Below are 21,081 nucleotides of genomic sequence, written 5' to 3'. Positions count from 1 at the left end.
TGGTATCTATGATCCAACAAGTGCAGCAGATGACCTGTCGTGTTTCGATCCAGCCCACTGAGGAATGGAAATTTGGCATAATGCTCCCCAGCAGGGGGGGCACTTTGGGGGTGATCAGGCTGGCAAGGGGGGGCATTTGGGGGCAAGCAGGCCAGTGGCGGGGGGGAAATTGGGAGTGAGCAGGCCAGCAGGCAGAGTGCTTAGGGGCAATCAGGCAGGCAGGCAGGTGAGCGGTTAGGAGCCAGCAGTCCCGGATTGCGAGAGGGATGTCCGACTGCCGGTTTAAGCCTGATCCCTGTAAACCGGCAGTAGGACATCCTTCGAGGGGTCCCAGATTAGAGAGGGTGCAAGCCAGGCTGAGGAACACCCCCTCCCCCATGCACAAATTTTGTACACCGGGCCACTAGTAATTAATAAACGACAATACAAGAATAAACTTTGTGTTTGGTGTACTCACAGCTGTAAACCTACTTTTGCCCCACCCTGCATTTCCAGGAGTAGTGTCTAAATGCCTCTTTATGATATTAAGCTCTATATAAGGTACTCGGCTTTTCAGCAGGTTTACACCTTCATGCCATAGACTTTGCCCTTTCCAAGTGCCCCAAAAAGAATTTTATCCAAAAATACACTTGGAAACCCTGAAGTTCTTGTGAATTTGTTTTTTTAAAATGAAGAAGTAATCACAGCTTCCTTTCATGTGTTTCCTGAATTATAATTACAGTTTAAAAATACTGGTATCAAAACTTGATAAAGATGCTAAGATTTCCTATGGCATTGACTACAATTTTTTTTGTTTTCTTTAAATCCTCATGTCACGTACTGATGTATGAGGATTTACAGCACTCACAAAGAAAAAAGCATCTATCGTGATGTCATATGTTGGTAATTAGTATGTTGCTACATTATGTTATAAGGCTAATGTTTCTAAAGAATGGTCTCCCCTTTCTCTTCAAATGTCCTGGATGCATATTCTAAATCCTGCTCTGTGTTGTTGTGCTTTTTCTTTTTCAGACGTTCATAGTATTGAATAAAGGGAAAGCCATCTCTCGGTTCAGTGCCACCTCTGCCCTGTACATTTTAACTCCCTTCAATCCCATTAGAAAACTAGCTATTAAGATTTTGGTACATTCATATCCTTTTTTCAAATAGTCACTTGATGTGACTTTGCTTTTTGACCGAATTATTGAGCTGGGTTGTTATTTTTTTAAAAATACATGTGGTTGGTTGGCAATGTTATATGCGTTTTCTTTCCTCTTAACAGTTAGCATATTACAAAATAGGATCATAGGTAAGTGAAACAGTTTTTCTTATCTTCTAAGTGTCTCTCCTCTTCCTGACTCACTACTTCCTTCTTTCCTCCTCTGCTCCCCCCTGACCTGCTTGCTGCATTAAACAATTCTTTATGAATTTTGACCATATTTCCAAGTTCTCCTATTACAGTCTTCCTCTTCAAATTTTACAATGTTATGTAATGGGTCAACTTCATGAGCTAATTTTGTTTACTGCTTCTACTTTTGGAAAATATAGACCTAATCCTAGTTACACAATTTTATTTATTTATTTATTTTTGGTCTAAATTTTACTATTTTCTGTTTTTCATTTTAACATTTGAAAGCTTTGGGTTGGTAAGTGCTTAAAATTGTGACTGTATACATATTAGCCTTTCAAATATTTCTTCAAATTCAATTCCCAACAGTATTCCCAGTGATTTTCTATTTTCCTTTCCTTTTTTCCTTTCTTCCTTTGTTCTTTCTTTTCTTTGGTCACTTGTTCTTATGTTCTATTCAAGTCACAGATCCTGCGACACTATCTCTCTCCAAGGATTAATGCCTGTCTACCATTTATATTTCATTTTATTCTTCACTCTCCTTATTGAAGTTACTACTTCCTGGAAATGAGATGATGACATTTTGGTGAGAAATGGTCATTTGATTTACTCCTGGAAGTCACATAGAGTAGTTGTGAATGATGGGCTTTATTCCAGGGAGGGGCTAGGGGTCTGCCTGACAGCCAGCCTTGGAAGCAAAGGTTTGGAGGACTGGGCAATGCCAGGCAGGGGCAGTTAGAGAAAAAACATGGGAGCATTGGGATGAGGACTGACATGAATCAGGAGCCAGAGGTAAGGTTCCTGAAGGGGAAACTGAAATTTAAGCAAAGCCTCAGCCAGGACAACGTTTCATGTTGCATCTTCTTTAGAAGAGCCTTGCCTGGGGTTCCATGGCATGGCCAGCCCAGGACCTGGCTGTAAGACTTGCAGTAGAAAAGCTCACTGCCGCTAGCAGGCCCAGATAATATTTGAAGTAAATCAAGTGCAGAAGTCAGGAGATGGGATACGCTTAGTGCCAGGGAATCTGTTTCAGTGCTTGGTGGAGAGGCTGTCAATCATGTCCCCAGATTTGCTCAGCATTGGGGTAAATGATTTCTTCAGAAGCATGGCCTTTTGGAAGTCAGTCTCCTTCAGTCTCTAGTTCATTCCCCTCTCTCTCCCTCAAAGTTTTGTATAAGCATCAGCATATTTTAATTTGATGTTTTTATATTTTAAGATTTAATAATTTCTTCTGAATTATGTAAAGTAGTGTGTTTCCTTATTGTTTTTCAAGTAAGATAACCCAGGTGTACAAGAAGCAAAAAAAAGTTTTTGACTTAGCATTAGGAATGAGTAATAAAGTTTAGATTTAGATTTGGGTCTCCTGAATTATAAATGATGCTCTATTATTATGTTTCAAGTATTTATAATCTGTGCACTGAATACAACTTTTTATAAATTATTTATTATATCCTATATAATAAAAGGCTAATATGCAAATTGACCTAACGGCAAAATGACTGGTCGCTTTGACGTCCACTGACCACCAAGGGGCAGACGCTCAATGCAGGAGCTGCCCCCTGGTGGTCAGTGCACCAGAAGCCGGGCTCACAGCTGGCGAGCACAGCGGCAGGGACAGGAGCCTCCATGGCAGCACTAAGGATCCCCCAAGGGCTACTGGACTGCGAGAAGGCGCAGGGCTGGCTGAGGAATACCCCACTCCCGAGTGCACAAATTTTGTGCACCGGGCCTCTAGTTTTGCAAATAATTGTATACCCTTGATATCAACATTATCTCTACATGTAATTATGTGAAAATGCAGATTTATGCTAGAGCTTTATTCAGAGTAGAAACTGTAGAGTATGTGTTGAATAAATAAGTAACCAATGAATTACAGGTTAGAGAATCAGATGCAAAACAAGTAACAAAATGGAAGGTTTAAATAGGCTAGGAAAATCTATTTTGTTCTTAATCTGAATGATGAGATGGAATTAAGAAAGCCCAATATTAAAGAAAAAGGCAGCTTTTTGTTTTTTAAAAATTTGCATGGAGATTTATGAGAATGTCAGGAAAGCAATAATTTCCACTCAAAAAAATCCTAGAAGGTTAGGGAACCCATGAATTTTAATTTCTGATCCTCCAGAAAGGGAAATTCCAAGTGGTAGAGGACGAGGGCATTTCAGAACTTCTGACCAGAGAATCAGGGCATTGAGGACATAGTTTATGGTGGTTGCTCTCTAGGAATCAAGGTATAACTTGAATTTGAGGGTTTGCACTTGCTTTCAAAAAAAAAAAGCCTAAGGGGCAAAGTTGTTAGATGGCCTGCAGTCATGCAAGTTGAAATGTGAAAGCAACCAGGTAGATCTATTAAGATTTGCCAAAAGGCTGACTCTCCTAGAAGCTTAAAAATTGGCTGATAGCCACAGTTTTCTTCCCATATAGAAAATGTAGATTTTTAAAAATCTCTAATTGCCTATATTAAAATATTATATTTCAAATTACCTCATGCTGGAATAGAGATATAATAAAAGAAAAAGCAGTTGGATAATAGTCTAAGATAGATAAATTCTTTAGTCTTTTGGTGATAATGGTGCACTTGATAAGAGATCCTGGTACACTTTAGTATATACGATTCTGTACAGTTTCCAAGAGTGTTTCCTAATAGTTTTGTCTTTTATGTTTCGCAATGCAAACCCTAGGCTCAAATCTTGGTTTTCTGACTTCAGGCTCAGTGCCCTTTGCTGTAAGTTAAAAATGCTTAAGGATAGTCACAATGGGTTCAGAGATTATTGTGTATTCATTAGCATTAATTTATAAACCAGAAAATGACCATTCAAAATAAAGAAATTTGTATTTTAAATGTAGACTGATACTTCTACTAACAATAAAAATTCCAGCTTGCTTCATAAAGAACTGTTATTTTCATTAGAAGCTGATGAATATCAAATTGGTTCTGTTTCTTGATTTTGGCAGAATAAGTTATACTTACTGTATTTTTGGCAGGGTATATTTTGAAAACTGAAAATGCTTTTGATGTGCCTGGTATCTTGCTTTAGTAGTTAAATAAAATATGGTTACATTATTTTAGATAGTAAACAAAAATAATCCATATTCCTTAAATTGCCAGAGTTTTAAGTGTGTTTCATGTCAGTTTTAACTTAATATGCACTTTTTATTTTATATTCATTACTCATTTAAATGTTGATTTGCCAATAGTTATTCAGTATCTACTAGGTGACAGATGTTCTTCTAGGCATTGGGATGCAACATTGAACAAAACAAAATCCAGCTCTCATGTAGTTACATTGATGTTTATGTGTGTATTTGAGAGGAGAAAGATAATAAAAATAAATCGTATCATCTAGTGATAAGTGCTATTTAAAAAATAAAGCAGTATAAAAAGAAGAGTGGCGAGATGATATGGTCAGGGAAGCACTCATTTCAAATCTTTTTCAACAAAGATTCAAAGGAAGTGAGGAAGTGAGATGTGGGGATTTAGGAGAAATGTGAATGTAAGGAGAATAGCAAATACAAGGACAAATTATGAAGGTGAAGGTGAAACTGGGGTGTTCAAGAATCAGCAAGGAGCCCAGTGTGACTGCAGAAGAGTCAGAAAGGCAGGGAGAAGGAGATAGGTCAGTGAGAGTGGAGATCAGGGGCTGAAGCTATAGTTCATGGTGAGGACACCAGTTTACTTATAAGATATGGGAAGAGATGACTGAAGGGTTTTCAACAGAAGAATCTCATGATCTGACTCTCATTTTACAAAGATTGCCCTGTCTGCTTCACGGAGTATATGATGCATGGGGGACAGTGTAGAAGCAAAAAGATAGATTGGGGGCCTACTGCCATTATGAAGTAAAGGGACAATCATGGCGTGGACTATGGTAGAAACAATGAGGATGGCAAAATGCTATCAGATTTAGATGTATTTTTCAGAAAAGATGTCAGGTTTTGCTGAGCAATTGGATGTAGAATATGAGGAAATGAGTAGAGCTAAGGATGAGTCCAAGTGTTTAGTCTGGTCAAGAAAGAAAAATGTAGTTCCTGTTGACTGAGCTTGGGATAACTTCCAGTGAATCAATAATGGTGAGTATAATCCAGAGCTCTGATTTGAACATTATTTATTTTTTTTTTGAGATGCCTATTAGATGTTCATTGGAGTAGTGTAGAGTTCCAGAAAGGATTGGGCTGGAGATATAACTTTGAGAGATATCAGTATATGGATGGTATTGAAAGTCATGACAAAGATAACAGAATTTGAAGCTCTCTATTTAGAGATACGTATTAAATCAAAAGCATAAAAACCTGACTCTAGTTATTGCTTAATTTGTTTTAAAAGCAAATTAGTTTTATTTGCTTTCCTTGTTAAATGTATGTCAGGATCTTTAACTTAAGTGTCTTTTTTATTATTCAAATGATAGTCATGCAATGTGGAAAAACATGTTTGAGCATAATGTTTTATTAATTGTGACTTACTGGACAATAACCATTTTTTCTATTGTTTATTAATAGTGAAGTATATGTATTATTTCATTATATACTAGATGTACGGCGCACAAACTCATGCATGGGTGGGGTCCCTCGGCCTGGCCAGCGATCAAGCCAATTGGGGCCAGCTGGCCAGGGGGAGGGACCATGGGAGGTTGGCCGGCCGCAGGAGGTTAGCCGGCCACGGGAGTGTACTGACCACCAAGGGGCAGCTTCTTTGTTGAGTGTCTGCCCCCTGGTGGTCAGTGCACATCATAGCTACAGGACAGCCATCTGGTCATCTAGTCATAATGGTCGCTTAGGCTTTTATATATATAGGTAATTCTACCATTATAAAGAGTCAATATTTTTAAGGGTCATAACCATTATGACATAAATTTCATGAGGCTATTAATATCCACCTTATGTTTTTATGTCCTCCCTTTCAAAAAAAGTATAGAAACTTGTGTGCTCAATATGTGTGTAGACAAATTTCATATGTACTTTTGCCCCATATGAATAACTAAATCATTAAAAAGGAAAAATATTTATTTAGTCATAAATGAGTTATAAAATTGATTTTATTTAATAGTCAACTGATACTGTGTGAAATGACAATGATATAATGGTGATCCATACAGACTTTGTCCCTGCCCTCATTAATTATGCATTCTAGTAGAAATAATCAACCTTAAAATTAGTCATTGGAGGAATACTATAAGATGCTACTGGAATAGATTACTGGTATATATAAAAGGTCAGGTGCTATTGTGAATAACTTTCTACTGAAAATAACTTTTAATCTGAATACTAAAGAAGAAGTATGAGTTAGCTAGAGTGAAGTAGAAAGCGTTTGCAAGTACTGAAGAAGGGGGGAAGGGAAGGCATTTGCAAAGACTTATTTGAGAAAGAGCATATGTTATTAGATGATCTGAAACAATTATAATCAAAGGGACAAGGGAGAGTGCAATGAGGAGTAAATAATACAAAACTAGAGAAATAGCAGGAGTTAAGACCTTCTAAAATCTAGATGATTTAAGACATTTGATCATGATCCTAAAAATGGTGGACAGCTCTTGAAATTATATTGAATTAAGTTTGCAAAGGTCATTTTGGCACAGTATGCAGAATAGATTTCTTTTATATATGAAAGTATTGCATATGTCTCCTTCTTCCCCCATTGACCTCTCCCAGCTTGCTCCCACCTCCCTGCACTGGCCCTCACCCCCTATTGTCTGTGTCCATCTATTATGCTTCTATACATGCATATAAGTCTTTTGGTTGATCTCTTACCTTTCCTCCCACCCTCCCCTGCCTTCCCTCTAAGGTTTGATGGTCTGTGCAATGCCTTTAGGTCTCTGTATCTATTTTTATTCATCAGTTTATGTTGTTCATTATATTCCACAAGTGAGTGAGATCATGTGGTACTTATCTTTTTCTGACTGGCTTATTTCACTTGGCTTATTGGCATAATGCTCTCCAGGTCCATCCATGCTGTTGCAAATGGTAAGAGTTCTTTCTTTTTGACAGCAGTGTAGTATTCTATTGTGTAGATGTACCACAGTTTTTTAATGCACTCATCTGCTGATGGGCACTTAGGCTGTTTCCAAATCTTAGCTATTATAAATTGTGCTGCTATGAACATAGGAGTGCATATATTCTTTCTGATTAGTGTTTCTGAATTCTTGGGATATATTCCTAGAAGTGGGATTACTGGGTTAATTTTTTGAGGAAACTCCATACTATTTTCCACAGTGGCTGTACCGGTCTGCATTCACACCAGCAGTGCATGAGGGTTCCTTTTTCTCCACGTCCTTGCCAGCACTTGTTTGTTGATTTGTTGATGATAGCCATTCTGACAGGTGTGAGATGGTACTTTATTGTCGTTTTGATTTACATCTCTCAGATGATTAGTAACTTTGAGCATTTTTTCATATGTCTCTTGGCCATCTTTTAAATGTTTTTGAAGTATCAATGAGATACATAAGTACATATACCATATGGACAATCGGGTATGTGGAGTTCAGAAGAGAGCTCTAACCTGGAGAGAAATATTTAAGATCAGTGGGTTCATAAATGGTACTTGAAGTTATGTTTGTTGATGAACTCTATTAGGATGAATATAGCAGGAGAGGAGGAAATGGCTGAGATATCCTATGTCTTTCTTTTCTTTTTTAAAACTATTTTTATTGATTTCAGAGAGGAAAGGGGAGAGAGAGAGAGAGAGAGAGAGAGAGAGAGAGAGAGAGAGAGAAACATCAATGATGAGTGAGAATCATTGATTGGCTGCCTCCTGTACATCCCCTACTGAGGACTGAGCCTGCAACCTGGGCATGTGCCCTGACCGGGAATTGAATCGTGACCCCTGGTTCATAAGTTGATGCTCAACCACAGAGCCATAATGCTGGGCCTTATAGGCGTTCTTCTTTTCAAAAAGGAATTACAACATTTAAAAAGATACAAGGAAATTGTTGCTCATGAGGCACAGGGGATTGGGACCTCATGAAGCAAAGGGAAAAGAGCATAATGAAAGGGGAAAGAATCATCCTTATCAAATACTGCTGAGTGAACAAGTCAAATAACTCAAAATTATCCTTTTATTCTTAGTGACAAAACATGAAGAGTGTGTTGTCTTCAGAAAGAAAAGCTAGTAGACTGAGGAAAAGATAAACAGCTCTTTTGAGGAGTTTGGCTATGAATGGAGAAAAGAGTTAGGGCTAAAGAGAATTGTGGGTTATAGAAAAGGATTCTCACTTCTTTCTCCCCAAGACAGGAGAGTCATAAGCAAGTTTATGTTGACAGAAAGAGTCCAATAGAGTGGAAGATAGTAATATAAGAGAAGAAAGAGAATTATGAAGTATTCTGGGAAAAGTAGAAGGTGTCCAGAGTATGGATGGAGGAATTGAAAACTTCCCCCATTGAAACAGGAAGGAGAAATGATAGGTCCCACTACAGAAGGTTTGTACATTTGGGGGTGAGGAGTAGAGATATGGCAGACTGATATTATCTCTTCTCTCAGTGAAGTAGGAAATAAGGTTATCAGCTTCAGGTGGGAGGGAAAAAAGAAGAAGGTTGGAAATCAGAGTAGAGTAGAGAATATTTGAAATTGTCTTTGCAGAGAGTAAGAAATGGAGCTAAGTGAAGAAATTCAGGACTATATTGAGGGCCCTTGAGGTTGGGAACCAAGCATTCAGAATGGTGCTAATCTGCCAAGGAGAGTTTTATACACTAACAGCAAATCATCTTTAATTTTACCTTATTTTTTGTTTGTTTTCTGCAATAAAGGAAAACTATGTGTCTTCTTTGAAATGGTGTTTGTGTGTGTTCCCTGGTTTGTAGCGCCCTCAAGTGGCGGATCCACATCATTCACTTATGGTTGTTTCCATGTGGGTGCCTTTGGACAAGCTGAGAATTAAACATGTGCAATAATATATTGCTACTAGTAAAAATAAGAAATCAATCATTTCTTTGACTAAAGCCAGTTGTAGATGCAAAGAAACTTCCTTTATAGTTTAGTGAAACATTGGCTACTCACTGTTCTATTTTACCACACATAAATCATGTTGATATTTTGTTCAAGTACATAATGTGAAAATTTATAATTAAAATAAAGAGTGAGAAGGGTTATGAATAGCATCGATGTATTCTCTGGCATATTTATAGTTGTGTCTAAGTTTACATTGGTAAAGGTTGTTGTTTTCATAATTGCAACTGAATCCTCGTGCTTTTTATTAAATATAAAAGAAAGTAATTTCATTATCTGATTACCAAATATTTTCTTAACGAGTTTTGTTATTTTTCAGGAAACTGAAGATCATTGGCTCTGTCTACAAAAGCAAAGTAAGGGTAGAGTGAAGCAAAGTAGACATTTTTTATGAGTAATGTTATTTACAATTCAGGAAGTTAGAAAAGCAATTTATTGAGCATTTACTATATATCAAACACATTAAGTGTAATAGCTTTAACATATTTTAAATAATTAGATCCTCACAGAAATCCTGTAAAATAGTTACTTTTTCTTACTTTTATGGTGAAGTGAACCAAGGCTCAGAAAAATTAACAAGCAATTTGGCCGCAGTTACAAATCCAAGAAATGCCAAAACTGATATCACCCATTTTCTCTTGCTGTTCAGAATATTATAACCAATTACAGTATATTATATACTCCACTTAGAAATGATCTTATTAAAGACATTCCACTAGAGTGACCCTTAGAATGGAGATACAATGCATTTAATTAATTACTTGGATTCTGAATTTTTTTGTCATGATTTACATACATGCTGATCATGCAGCAGTGGTTGAGTGAGTCGGGTCTGTCATTGAAAAACGTTAAATTGTTGAATTATTTGCTAATGAACCCATTGCTTTGCATTCAATCTTTTTAATTACTAAAAAGCACCACAGTAGCCTCAAAATAGTTAATGACTTGACGCGGCATGGCCTAGCTATGGGGTTGTTGAATGACAGAAATAGAAAGAACAAACTTCAATAATAAAAGCATAAGGTCTTAAAAGTTCTAAACTTCATGGTAGTGAAAGACATGGTAATGCATGAAAGTGAGATTTTCCATTGAACTTTGTCTTCCTTGACGATATTCTACTTTATTCAATGTGCTCATTATGTGCACCATTCTTACCAACTGTGTATTTATGACAATGAGTAATCCTCCAGACTGGACAAAGAATGTGGAGTAAGTAGAAAATTAAATCTCTCTCTCAATATTCTCATCCTTTTGTATTTCAAACTGTGCATTGAACAGCTTGAGACTTCAGCTTCCTTAACAAATCATACTGGCTCCTCCAATTATGTTAGTGACAATGACTCAAGTTCATTTCAAGCAATAACTTCCTCTAGGACCAAGTTTGCAGTGGTGGTTCACTCAGTAGCTCAAATTATTGAACTGGTCTGACAGCCAATATTTGTAGCCCTTTATCTTCCTTGTGAGTCTCACACTTTTGAAGATCAGTGATTACTAATATTCAATAATAAATTTTATACCTATATAATTATACCTAGACTGTATATTCATTTTCTCATGGCTATTACCTTTCTATGTTTTATTAGTATATATTTCATGTATCTTAATAATGCATATTTTATTGAACACCAATGCTTCATTCATTTCTTGGATTATTACCTAATTGCTTCAATCAGACCAAATGCCAGTTTATTATATAATATCTTCATACAGAATCTTATTATTTGGCCTTCAAATTGATGTAGCAAGTACAGTGTTTATTTAGTTACAATCAAAGAGAATGTCTTTCAAAATGTAATATTTTTTCCTGCCTTAAATCTTACCTACACTCTACATTTTAGGGAGACAGACATAGACCCATATAGAAGCCTCTAACTTGTGTTGTGTAAGTCCCTTTTGAGATATGTACATGTAAATCACTACTATATCTTTAATGTGGGCTTGGCTATTTTTTCTCAGGTACACCTTTACAGGAATTTATACTTTTGAATCACTTGTAAAAATACTTGCAAGGGGCTTTTGTTTAGAAGATTTCACATTTCTACGGGACCCATGGAATTGGTTGGATTTCACAGTCATTACTTTTGCGTAAGTATTTTAATACATTTTCCAAGCTGGAAGAATAAATCATTGATGGAAGCCTACACTGTATTTGTCCTTGGCGGCTTCCCTTGTCAGATCAAACATTTTTCATAGTTATCATGCGAATTCAGAATATTTTTCTTCCAATTAAATTATGTACTTTGGAGAAATTAAGGGCTATCATATTTAATTATATGGTTTTGGTTTCAATTAACACTGTAAAATAGTAGTTTCCCAAGTAACAGAGATGATTGATGACAATGCCATTTTTCTCTTAATTGGGAAATCTAATGGCAACACTCATTGAAGTTGAAAAGGTCTTGATGTAAGACCAACATAGACTTAGATTTCCCTAAATTCTGAATAACTCTGATTTAATTCTACAGGTATATAACAGAATTTGTAAACCTAGGCAATGTTTCAGCTCTTCGAACTTTCAGAGTCTTGAGAGCTTTGAAAACTATTTCTGTAATCCCAGGTAAGAAGAAACTGGTATAAGGTGGTAGGCCCCTTATATCTCCAACTGTTTCTTGTGTTTTGTCATTGTGTTTGTGTGTGAACTCCCTACTGCAGATATGTGACAGAGTTTGTGGACCTGGGTAATGTCTCAGCGTTGAGAACATTCAGAGTTCTCCGAGCATTGAAAACAATTTCAGTCATTCCAGGTGAGAGCTGGGTTAAACACCGAGGCTGAGTTTAGCTGCATTGGTGCATTGGCTGAGTTTAGCTGCATTTGTGCATAAGCCTTATTGCTTGTCACCTATTGCAAATACTGGTAAATCTGTAATAAAGCAAGAATCACACACCATATTTTGGATGGACTTGATTCTTTGCTTTTACTAGTTGCTTTCTTTAAAACTGTTCTAAATCAGCCTTTGAGTTTAACAAGTTTTTGCATGAGGCATTTGCAGTAACAGGCTACATGGTCTGCATCCTATAACATCAAGCTTTCCGCATAGAAGCTAAACTATGAGAAATTCGAACTGATGCAAATTGAACCACTTAGGTCAAAAACTGGTAATTTTCTTACCTGCAGGCAAATGAAAGAGCAAGGGATAGCATGAGTGTTGCATGAGGCTCAGTTTTCAGATGTCTTCCTTTTTTAACCCATACTAAAGCTTATAGAATTCGCAAAAATATAACCTCATAATTTAGTCATTTAAAGGTTTATTACTACTCTATTCATATAGATTTTTTTTTCAAAAATCACTAAGAGGTAAGGGAGTAAGACATCTGCAAATAAAAGCAAACTATTTACACAAGGTTAATGTTTAAGCATGAATAGCAAAATCATTTTTCTGCTCTAAGGAGTGTTTGGAAATACACTTTGGTTCATTTCCATTCAGTTTTCTAATGAACATACAAGTTCTGCTTCCATTCATTTTCACCAGCTAGCAGGCTTTTCATGAAAATGTTATTCAATCACAAACATTAAAGTAATATTCTTGGCATTCTGCATGACATCTTTATTTTCCAGGACAAGCTCATGATGTTTTTGTCAGTCAAGTAGCTGTTAAATAGTACATTTAAATTTCCCCCTCCGATTTTATTTTCAGGCCTGAAGACCATCGTGGGGGCCCTGATCCAGTCGGTGAAGAAGCTCTCTGACGTCATGATCCTGACTGTGTTCTGTCTGAGCGTGTTTGCATTAATAGGACTACAGCTGTTTATGGGCAACCTGCGGAATAAATGTTTGCAATGGCCCCCAGATAATTCTTCCTTTGAAATAAACATCACTTCCTTCTTTAATTATTCATTGGATGGGAACGGTACCGCTTTCAATAGGACAGTGAGCACCTTTAACTGGGATGACTATATTGAGGATGAAAGTAAGCTATACTCTTTTATCCATGAAGTTGTTTAGTCATTTAATTATTAAAAAATACACATAATGGAAATTGCCTCAATTTTTATGTGAAACAAATGACCAGATCAATTTAAGATAGATCGGTACATGTGAGGCAGAAATTAGATATCTTTTTTCTTATCTGTCAATCAACATGGTAAAAGTTATCATTTGAATGTGTGTTATCTTTTCCTAAATCAGTGTTGAAAGCAATACCACATTAAGCTGTGTTTATTTGGTAGGCACGGATCAGAGGTTTTTAATCATCTTAAATAAATTAGTAGTTTGAATTACTGCTGAAATATAATTTCTTACCATTGAAGCCATCCCCTCCATCATTTGGTTTTAAAGTCTCATCCTCTCCATGTACAATTAGCTAAACAATTTCCATTGATCCCTTGATTATTAAAACTCCACTGGCACACTAATTCTAAAACCTTTATGGTTTTTAGAACCATATGAAATGTTATCCTTTCTCACACTATATTAATATTTTAACATTAATAATGTATTAATAATATTTTAATGTTCTTATGAAGATTATAATGGGGAGATTAAGATTCATTGGATAACTGAATAAATAAAACAAATTATTTTATTATTTGTCAGGTTTTCCATTTATTGATATAATAATAGCACAATGATAATCTTTGCACATAAATATTTCCTCTATCTCTAATTGTTTCCTTCAGGTGGATTTTCATTAATGGAATATTTTTGGTTCAAGAATACGACCAGATTAAGGCTATGGAGACATTGTCAAATTGCTCTTCAGAGAGATCAGACCACTCACTAATATTGTTATTACCATATTTAAAATCTTTTGATAGAAGGATAAGTGTATCCTCTTGTTCCTAACTATTTATGCAGTAGAATTTAAAAGATACGTTTATTAGTATCATATTTTATATAATGTGAATTATCTTTTGATATTTTTACCCATTATTCCATCAGGTGATAGTATATTTACAAAATTCATATGCACTCTTATTTTATCAAGAATATTAACATTTTTGGCAAATATATTATCCAGCTTCTTTTTCATCTTATTACTTGTTTTTGATGCCCAAGGGATTATGATATTTTTGGCAATGGTACCATTAAATTTTTAAATCCTTTTCTATATTTTAGTTTAGAAAAAAATTTTGATTTGGAGATAATAAAAATTCACTTAGGTAGTCTACATGTAAAGCAGCCACCTCCATATTCTACATTAAAAACCCCATATGTCCTTTATATCAGATTAATGGACTTGTTTATAAATCTTTAAAAATATAGAATTAGTTTTTAATATATGTTGTGAGGTAAGGATTAAGACTTTTTTGTTGTTTTGTTTGAAAAACAGTGACCCATATTTTCCTGCATAATATATTATGATATTTCTTGAATACGGACTAAGTATTCCTAAAAACAATCATAATAAGTTTTTGTTCGTTATTTGTGTATGTGTGTGTGTTTTAATGGGTGCATGTGTGTGTTTATATGTAAGTATATAAATACTTCTGTTTATGTATGTGTATGTTTTTTGAGATCATCTTTGCAATTTATTGAAGTTATATGTAAGGTGTTCCATAAGAATAAGAGCTAGATATATTTAGAAAATGTATATCTCCAGAGAAAGAAGTTTATTTTGGTCATTTGAAAGATAGTAATCAAGCCAAAATACAAAGTAAAACACTTATTTACAGTATCATAGAAAGAGCAAATTTCTAAGCCCACTTTTCAAAGGAAATTAACTTAAAATGGGTGGGAGAAAAATATCTGTATCTGTTTGGAGTCCAGGCAAAACGTATTTGTAAAGTAAAATTTTATTTGCATGAAAACATTTAGAAGCAACAAAGCTTACCTCTCTCTCCCTCCCCCGTCTCTCTCTTTCTTTTTTTTTGCCAAGAACACAGCCTTAATTTGGCAGCTCTTTTTGAAGTACCTCAAATAATTTGGGTTTATATTTAGAGTAAATTCTGATATGAGAATCTTAGCATAATTATTCCCTGCAAATTTTTTAAAAACAGATTTTTTAACATTTGTTTAATTTACAATGTTATATTTTGATATATTTTAGTATTCAATTATTATTAAAATATTTTCATTGTCATATACATATTTATTATTTTATTTATTTTGTTATAGTTGAAACATTGTAAGCTTTATTATCTAGGCAGAATGACAGAAATGCTTTGAGGGCTTTTTAATGATTCTTTCTATTCCTCACTCTTTAAATAGGTCACTTTTATTTCTTGGAAGGGCAAAATGATGCTCTGCTTTGTGGCAACAGCTCAGATGCAGGGTAAGTGATATTTCATATTGAGTTTCAGTCCACCTGCTCTATCCACCTCAATAATCTGCCACCTCCCACCCACCTTGCCCCTGTTCTCTCCTCATTCAAAACTCTCCATAAATTCAACTTCACGCTGACTCTCAAAATAGCTGGGATAAGTGTAGATTCTCACTTCTTTCACACACTCATATGCAGCAATTACTTTTCCATACTAAATAGCAGGTGACCTTCCAAATTAGTTCGATGAAAAATAGAAAAGCAGTTAATAGAAGCTTAAGTTAATAGAATTTAAAAGTATGTACTTTTATAAGTGTGATATTTTATCTACTATGCTAATATGGTCTCCATAACTTAAAGGGTACAATATCTGAAGATAAAGTCATTACCTGAGGCATGGTGAGTGTATGTCCCAGATTATTTTAGCAAAGTGGTAAAGAGCATAGACTGGCAAGTTTGCATGGATTCAAACCCTGACTCTAACATATAAAGGCACTTCTCCTTGCCTTATAGTTTCCTTAGGTAATAAAGGGGTGTAATAGGAGGGTGACTGTAAAGAATTAAATGGGTTAGTGAATGTACAGCTACTATCGCACTCAATAAGAACTTTTCATTGTTCTTTCTATGGGACATGATATTGTGGACATTAGTAACTGATACCTGTAGCAAAACTCTCAATGGTTGCAGACTTTGCGTTTGACTCATATGATAAAGATTGCACTGCCTTTATTTTCAGATCCCAGGGATCAGTAAAACAGACTGCCTTGAATTCCTTGTCTGTACTGTACTGAATGCTATACATACACTATCCTATTCAATGCCTGTCCATTTGTAAGGCGGGTTCTGTCATTAGGCCCTTCTTATATATGAAGTGCCCAAAGCTGAGCCAGGTTAGGAAACCTGCCCCCGATCATGCAGCCCAGAAACATCAGGCACAATGAAGAGCCCAGGTCAGCTTGATCATCAAGGTCATGTGAGTCATATGACATCTTCACTATGCAGAGCCATTTCCTCCTCTCAACCTCTCCCCACCAACCTTTTCCTCACTCCTTTTCTCACACACACATTTCTGCCTCTAGATATTTTCAGTGAGTGTTTATTTTGTCTCTGTAGACTTCTTTTTCTCTTTATGTCCACAAGTCCCCAGAGATATTAATCATAACATGATTGCTTTGATAAATGGAGATGTGATAAATATAACAATGGCAATGGTGAATCACATAGGAATTCACAAATAAACTTAGCAGATTCTGTTATTATGTAAATCCATCCAAGGGTGCTGAGTTAAGTGCTGGGTAAAGTGAGAGAAATCTGCTTTCCTTAGTGTTGTATAAAATAGGCATTGGCATCTGTCAGTCCAGAAAGACAGCCAGCAGACTGGCAGCTACTGACTTCCTCTCTTCGCTTGAACCTAATTTCAGCCAGTGCCCGGAAGGATACATCTGTGTGAAGGCTGGTCGCAACCCCAACTATGGCTACACGAGCTTTGACACCTTTAGCTGGGCCTTCCTGTCCTTATTTCGTCTTATGACACAAGACTTCTGGGAAAACCTTTATCAACTGGTGAGAACAGAAAAAAATGACTCTTCTGAGAAGCATGAAATACTGAGATCAGAACTGCTGTAGAATACTTTATTACGTAGAGTGTGAGCTCGTAACATCCCATATCATTTTTAATAAAATATCTCTTCCATTTCGTAGACACTGCGTGCTGCTGGGAAAACATACATGATCTTTTTTGTGCTGGTCATCTTCTTGGGCTCCTTCTACCTGATAAATTTGATCCTGGCTGTGGTGGCCATGGCCTATGAGGAACAGAATCAGGCCACCATGGAAGAGGCAGAGCAGAAAGAGGCTGAATTTCAGCAGATGCTTGAACAGCTAAGAAAACAACAAGAAGAAGCTCAGGTATAGTTAGCAAACATTGAGCTCTTTTGTGTTTGTTAATCTCAATTCTCTATCCCAACCAGTGAAGTCAAGTGGCATGAAGTGAAGAGAAACAAAATCAGCAGTGGTTACATTGATATTTGAAACATGTCATGTGTGCTTGGTAAGTGCTAGAAGCCTGTTTGGTTATTAGGAGATTATTATTTTATTTTGAAAATTACTGTCAATACTAATGACATCAAAATGTGGAGATTTATAGTTGCCTTATTGACATCTTTCTCTCCCTTGTGACCCCTCATTTGTTCAAACTCACTAAGTAATTAGACTAACATGCCTTCAATCAAAGTCTTTCCTTAAGCTTCTGAAGAGGAATTCAGTTATAGCTGCTTCTTCATTAGTGTCACTAAACATGGGAAAGGTCAGGAAACCGGAGTCAAACTGGGAAGATTATTTTCTAGAGTCTGGAAAGACAGATACCTATTTAATATTTATTTTCCATTTGAAGAGTATTTAAATGCAAGTTTGTGGACTGCATAAGGGAAACACTGCTGTGTGAACATAGTAAATTGCTACATCCTCTGCCTTCTCCCCATAAATCCTTTAATTTGTACTTGATGAAGCTTCCAAAAAAGGCAAGAATTTCCCTAATTATATTTGCTTGACTTAATGACATTAACTAACTTAATTGCCTATTTCTGGCTTTTCTTGGACCTTGGGTATAGTTCTCTTTTAACACTGAATACAGAATAAAGGTGAGATAAATAAAAACATACTGGGGTAGCAGCAACAACAATGAACATTGCATCTTTCCAGGAAACTGCTATTGTAATGTATAAATTCATTCAGATGACATGGTCTGGGATTTCCTTGTATATAATCTGTAATATGTTTTTGTTGTGCATTTCTTAGTGCAATACTTAATTTAGTCAAAGAGGGGAGGAGTTCATTAAAATAAAACAATACAATACTTGACTGAATTAAATGCAGTGATTTAGACTGGCCTTAAAAATCGTTGTCAAACGAAAGTGTGATGGATCAGGTTAAAACAGGAAACTTTAATTCTTAAAATCGTTGCTCCTTAAGATACTATTTAAATCAGAAAAAAATATTGCTATGGCATTCACGTGCCTTGTTCCTATTATTAGAGAATCAGAAAGTATAGTATGAGGTTTTCATCAGTCACATGTTTCATCTTCCACGGGTCTGTTCACTTTAATTCTTTAATTGGTTTGATGGCAATATATTATTTTCCAAAATATGTCCCAGAATGATACTAAAGGTAAGTTAAACAGTAACATGGGGAGATATTCCCCAAAGTTTGTGTGCAACTAACGTGTACTCTGTGCCCTTCTAGGCAGCAGTTGCAGCAACATCTGCTGAATCCAGAGACTTCAGTGGAGCAGGCGGGTTAGGAGTTTTCTCAGAGAGTTCTTCAGTAGCATCCAAGTTGAGCTCCAAGAGTGAAAAAGAGCTGAAAAACAGAAGGAAGAAAAAGAAACAGAAAGAACAATCTGGAGAAGAAGAGAAGGAAGACAGAGTCTGCAAGTCTGAATCTGAAGACAGCATTCGAAGAAAAGGGTTCCGTTTTTCCTTAGAAGGAAGCAGGCTGACATATGAAAAGAGGTTTTCTTCTCCACACCAGGTAAAAATATGAGATGACATAAAGTGCATTTTCATTACAAACGATCTTGTAAAGATATGCCAGGGTTTGGCAGAGATAAAACTGCCTCCCCCCCGCCCCCTTGGATGGCACAATGCTTTCAGAATGGTCATGATCCTCAAGTGTTGTGATTATGACCTCAGAGAATTTGTGAATTTTACAACCGTTGATGTAAGAAACGTTCAAACCAGCAGAGAATTCTTTTGTAAGAGTTTGTTTGAGCCAAACTGAGGACACATGGGGGGAAGCAGGATCTCACATGCTCCCGAGAATAACAGTTTTGCAATTTCTCTTGTGCATTTGAATTAAGGAGGGAACGTAAGGAAGATCACATGAAGGTGGGAGAAAGCAAGGTGGGGGATCAGATTATAAATTAATTAAGTTTACGCTCTGTGCTATCACGATTTAGAAGGAGGGATCTGAAAGGATGATCCGGTACTGGGAAGAGGGGGCCGAAGGGAGCCATTTCAAAAGTGTGTTAACCTAAATGCACAGAAACAATGCACAGGGCTTGCTTAAGGCAAAGACATACCTTTTATCAAAGCAGTTATATGCATGGGGTGTGACTACGCACCATGACCTTCCCTGTTAGGAATTTATGACCAGATCATCCTGTGAGGTTCCTTTCCATAGAGTCCCTTTTTCTTCCACACAAATTTGGGATCCCAGGAAAGCATTTTTAGAGCATAGATTCCACTGGGCATGAGAAGGCTTGTAGTTTTGAGGTTTCATTAAAGACTCAAACATCTTGTGGCAACTTTCCACATGAGGAATTATCAGCAGATGTTTCCCATCTCTTCTTAGCTACTAGGCCTGAGCTCAATGAAACGTGGGTTTTCTGAGTGGAAGGTTCCCAGTGGTGAATTGGGGACTCTCTCAGACCATCTGTGCAGTTGTTTCCATCCACGTGCAAACTTCATTTGAAGAGTGGATTTTTTTTCAGTTACAGTTCACATACAATATTATGTTAATTTCAGGTATACAACCCTATGATTAGACATTTATATAACTTAGAAACCAATCACCTGATAAAAAATCTAGTACCCATCTGACACCATATATATTTATTGTAAAATTATTGACTATATTCTTTATTCTGAACTTTACATTCCCGTAACTATTCTGTAATTACCAATTTGTACCTCTTAATCCCTTGCCCTTTTCCACCCATCCTCTCAATCCCCATCCTTTCTGGCAACCATCAAAATGTTCTCTATACCTATGAGTCTGTTTTTGTTCTGCTTTTTCGTGTATTTTGTTTTTTAGATTCCACATGTCAGTGAAATAACCTGGCATTTGTCTTCCTCCTTTCTTCAAATTTTGCTCACAGATATAACATTTTTCAGTACTGTCTTCTCCAGATCTCAGTCCAGGTTCTTCCAATATAGTGGCAAGATGCCTCCTGCAGCTCTACACGTATAATCAATACTAGAGGCCTGATGCACAAAATTCATGCAAGGGGCTCGGCCCTCGCAGCCCCGGCTTTGTCCGGAAGGACATCTGGAAGGTCATTCGGCTGTCTGGTCTAATTAGCATATTATGCTTTTATTATTATAGATTTTTACCAACCCTAATTTAAAATGCACCTCTTGTCCAACAATTATAACAGAAAGAGGTGGCTGTCAATGGACCATCTTTAATCCATTCTCTACGTCCGGGGGAACAGAATATACCCATTGGCTATGCCTGGGTTACGGTTTTTCCTGAGGCTTATTTTCAAAGATAATCAGGATACTGACAACAGAAGAAGAAGAAATAGATATTGGACAAGCAAAAATAAATGTTCACTACAAGAAAATTATAAAAGTACACTAGAAATAAACAGGAAGTGATTCATTGCACTCAATGCTGCTGAGCTAAAGAATCAAGGTAAACTGCACAATGGCAGAGACAATGTAGGCACTTAGACAATTGTTAAATGACTGTGACCAGATACCTAGTGAAAACCAGGTTTTTGTAAATATGGTGCTCTTCAGCTTGCTTAAGAAGAGTGAAAATCAGGGAATGAGTCATACAGTCCTTTCAGCTTGATTTGTTTAATCTTATTCATGAAGACATTATAAAATATGCAAAG

The 21,081-nt window shown here is 36.3% G+C and overlaps 1 protein-coding gene across 2 annotated transcripts in view; it reads left to right on the top strand.

Annotated features, from left to right (window-relative positions):
- Positions 1 to 21,081, top strand: part of LOC102418508 (sodium channel protein type 2 subunit alpha) — a 93,285-nt gene that overhangs the window by 2,791 nt on the left and 69,413 nt on the right. Inside the window, exons 3-11 of one of the 2 annotated variants that reach the window (XM_006083188.3) lie at positions 1,012 to 1,130; positions 10,380 to 10,469; positions 11,217 to 11,345; positions 11,913 to 12,004; positions 12,896 to 13,168; positions 15,409 to 15,472; positions 16,882 to 17,023; positions 17,162 to 17,368; positions 18,702 to 18,989. In XM_006083188.3, coding sequence (XP_006083250.1) covers positions 1,012 to 1,130; positions 10,380 to 10,469; positions 11,217 to 11,345; positions 11,913 to 12,004; positions 12,896 to 13,168; positions 15,409 to 15,472; positions 16,882 to 17,023; positions 17,162 to 17,368; positions 18,702 to 18,989 — 1,404 coding nt within the window. Of the gene's footprint in view, positions 1 to 1,011; positions 1,131 to 10,379; positions 10,470 to 11,216; positions 11,346 to 11,725; positions 11,818 to 11,912; positions 12,005 to 12,895; positions 13,169 to 15,408; positions 15,473 to 16,881; positions 17,024 to 17,161; positions 17,369 to 18,701; positions 18,990 to 21,081 lie in introns of both variants that reach the window. The other variant, XM_006083189.3, reaches the window with a different exon arrangement.

Source organism: Myotis lucifugus, unplaced genomic scaffold, assembly GCF_000147115.1.
Source record: "Myotis lucifugus unplaced genomic scaffold, Myoluc2.0 scaffold_5, whole genome shotgun sequence".
NCBI lineage: Eukaryota > Metazoa > Chordata > Mammalia > Chiroptera > Vespertilionidae > Myotis > Myotis lucifugus.
This window is presented reverse-complemented; position numbering and strand designations above follow the sequence as displayed.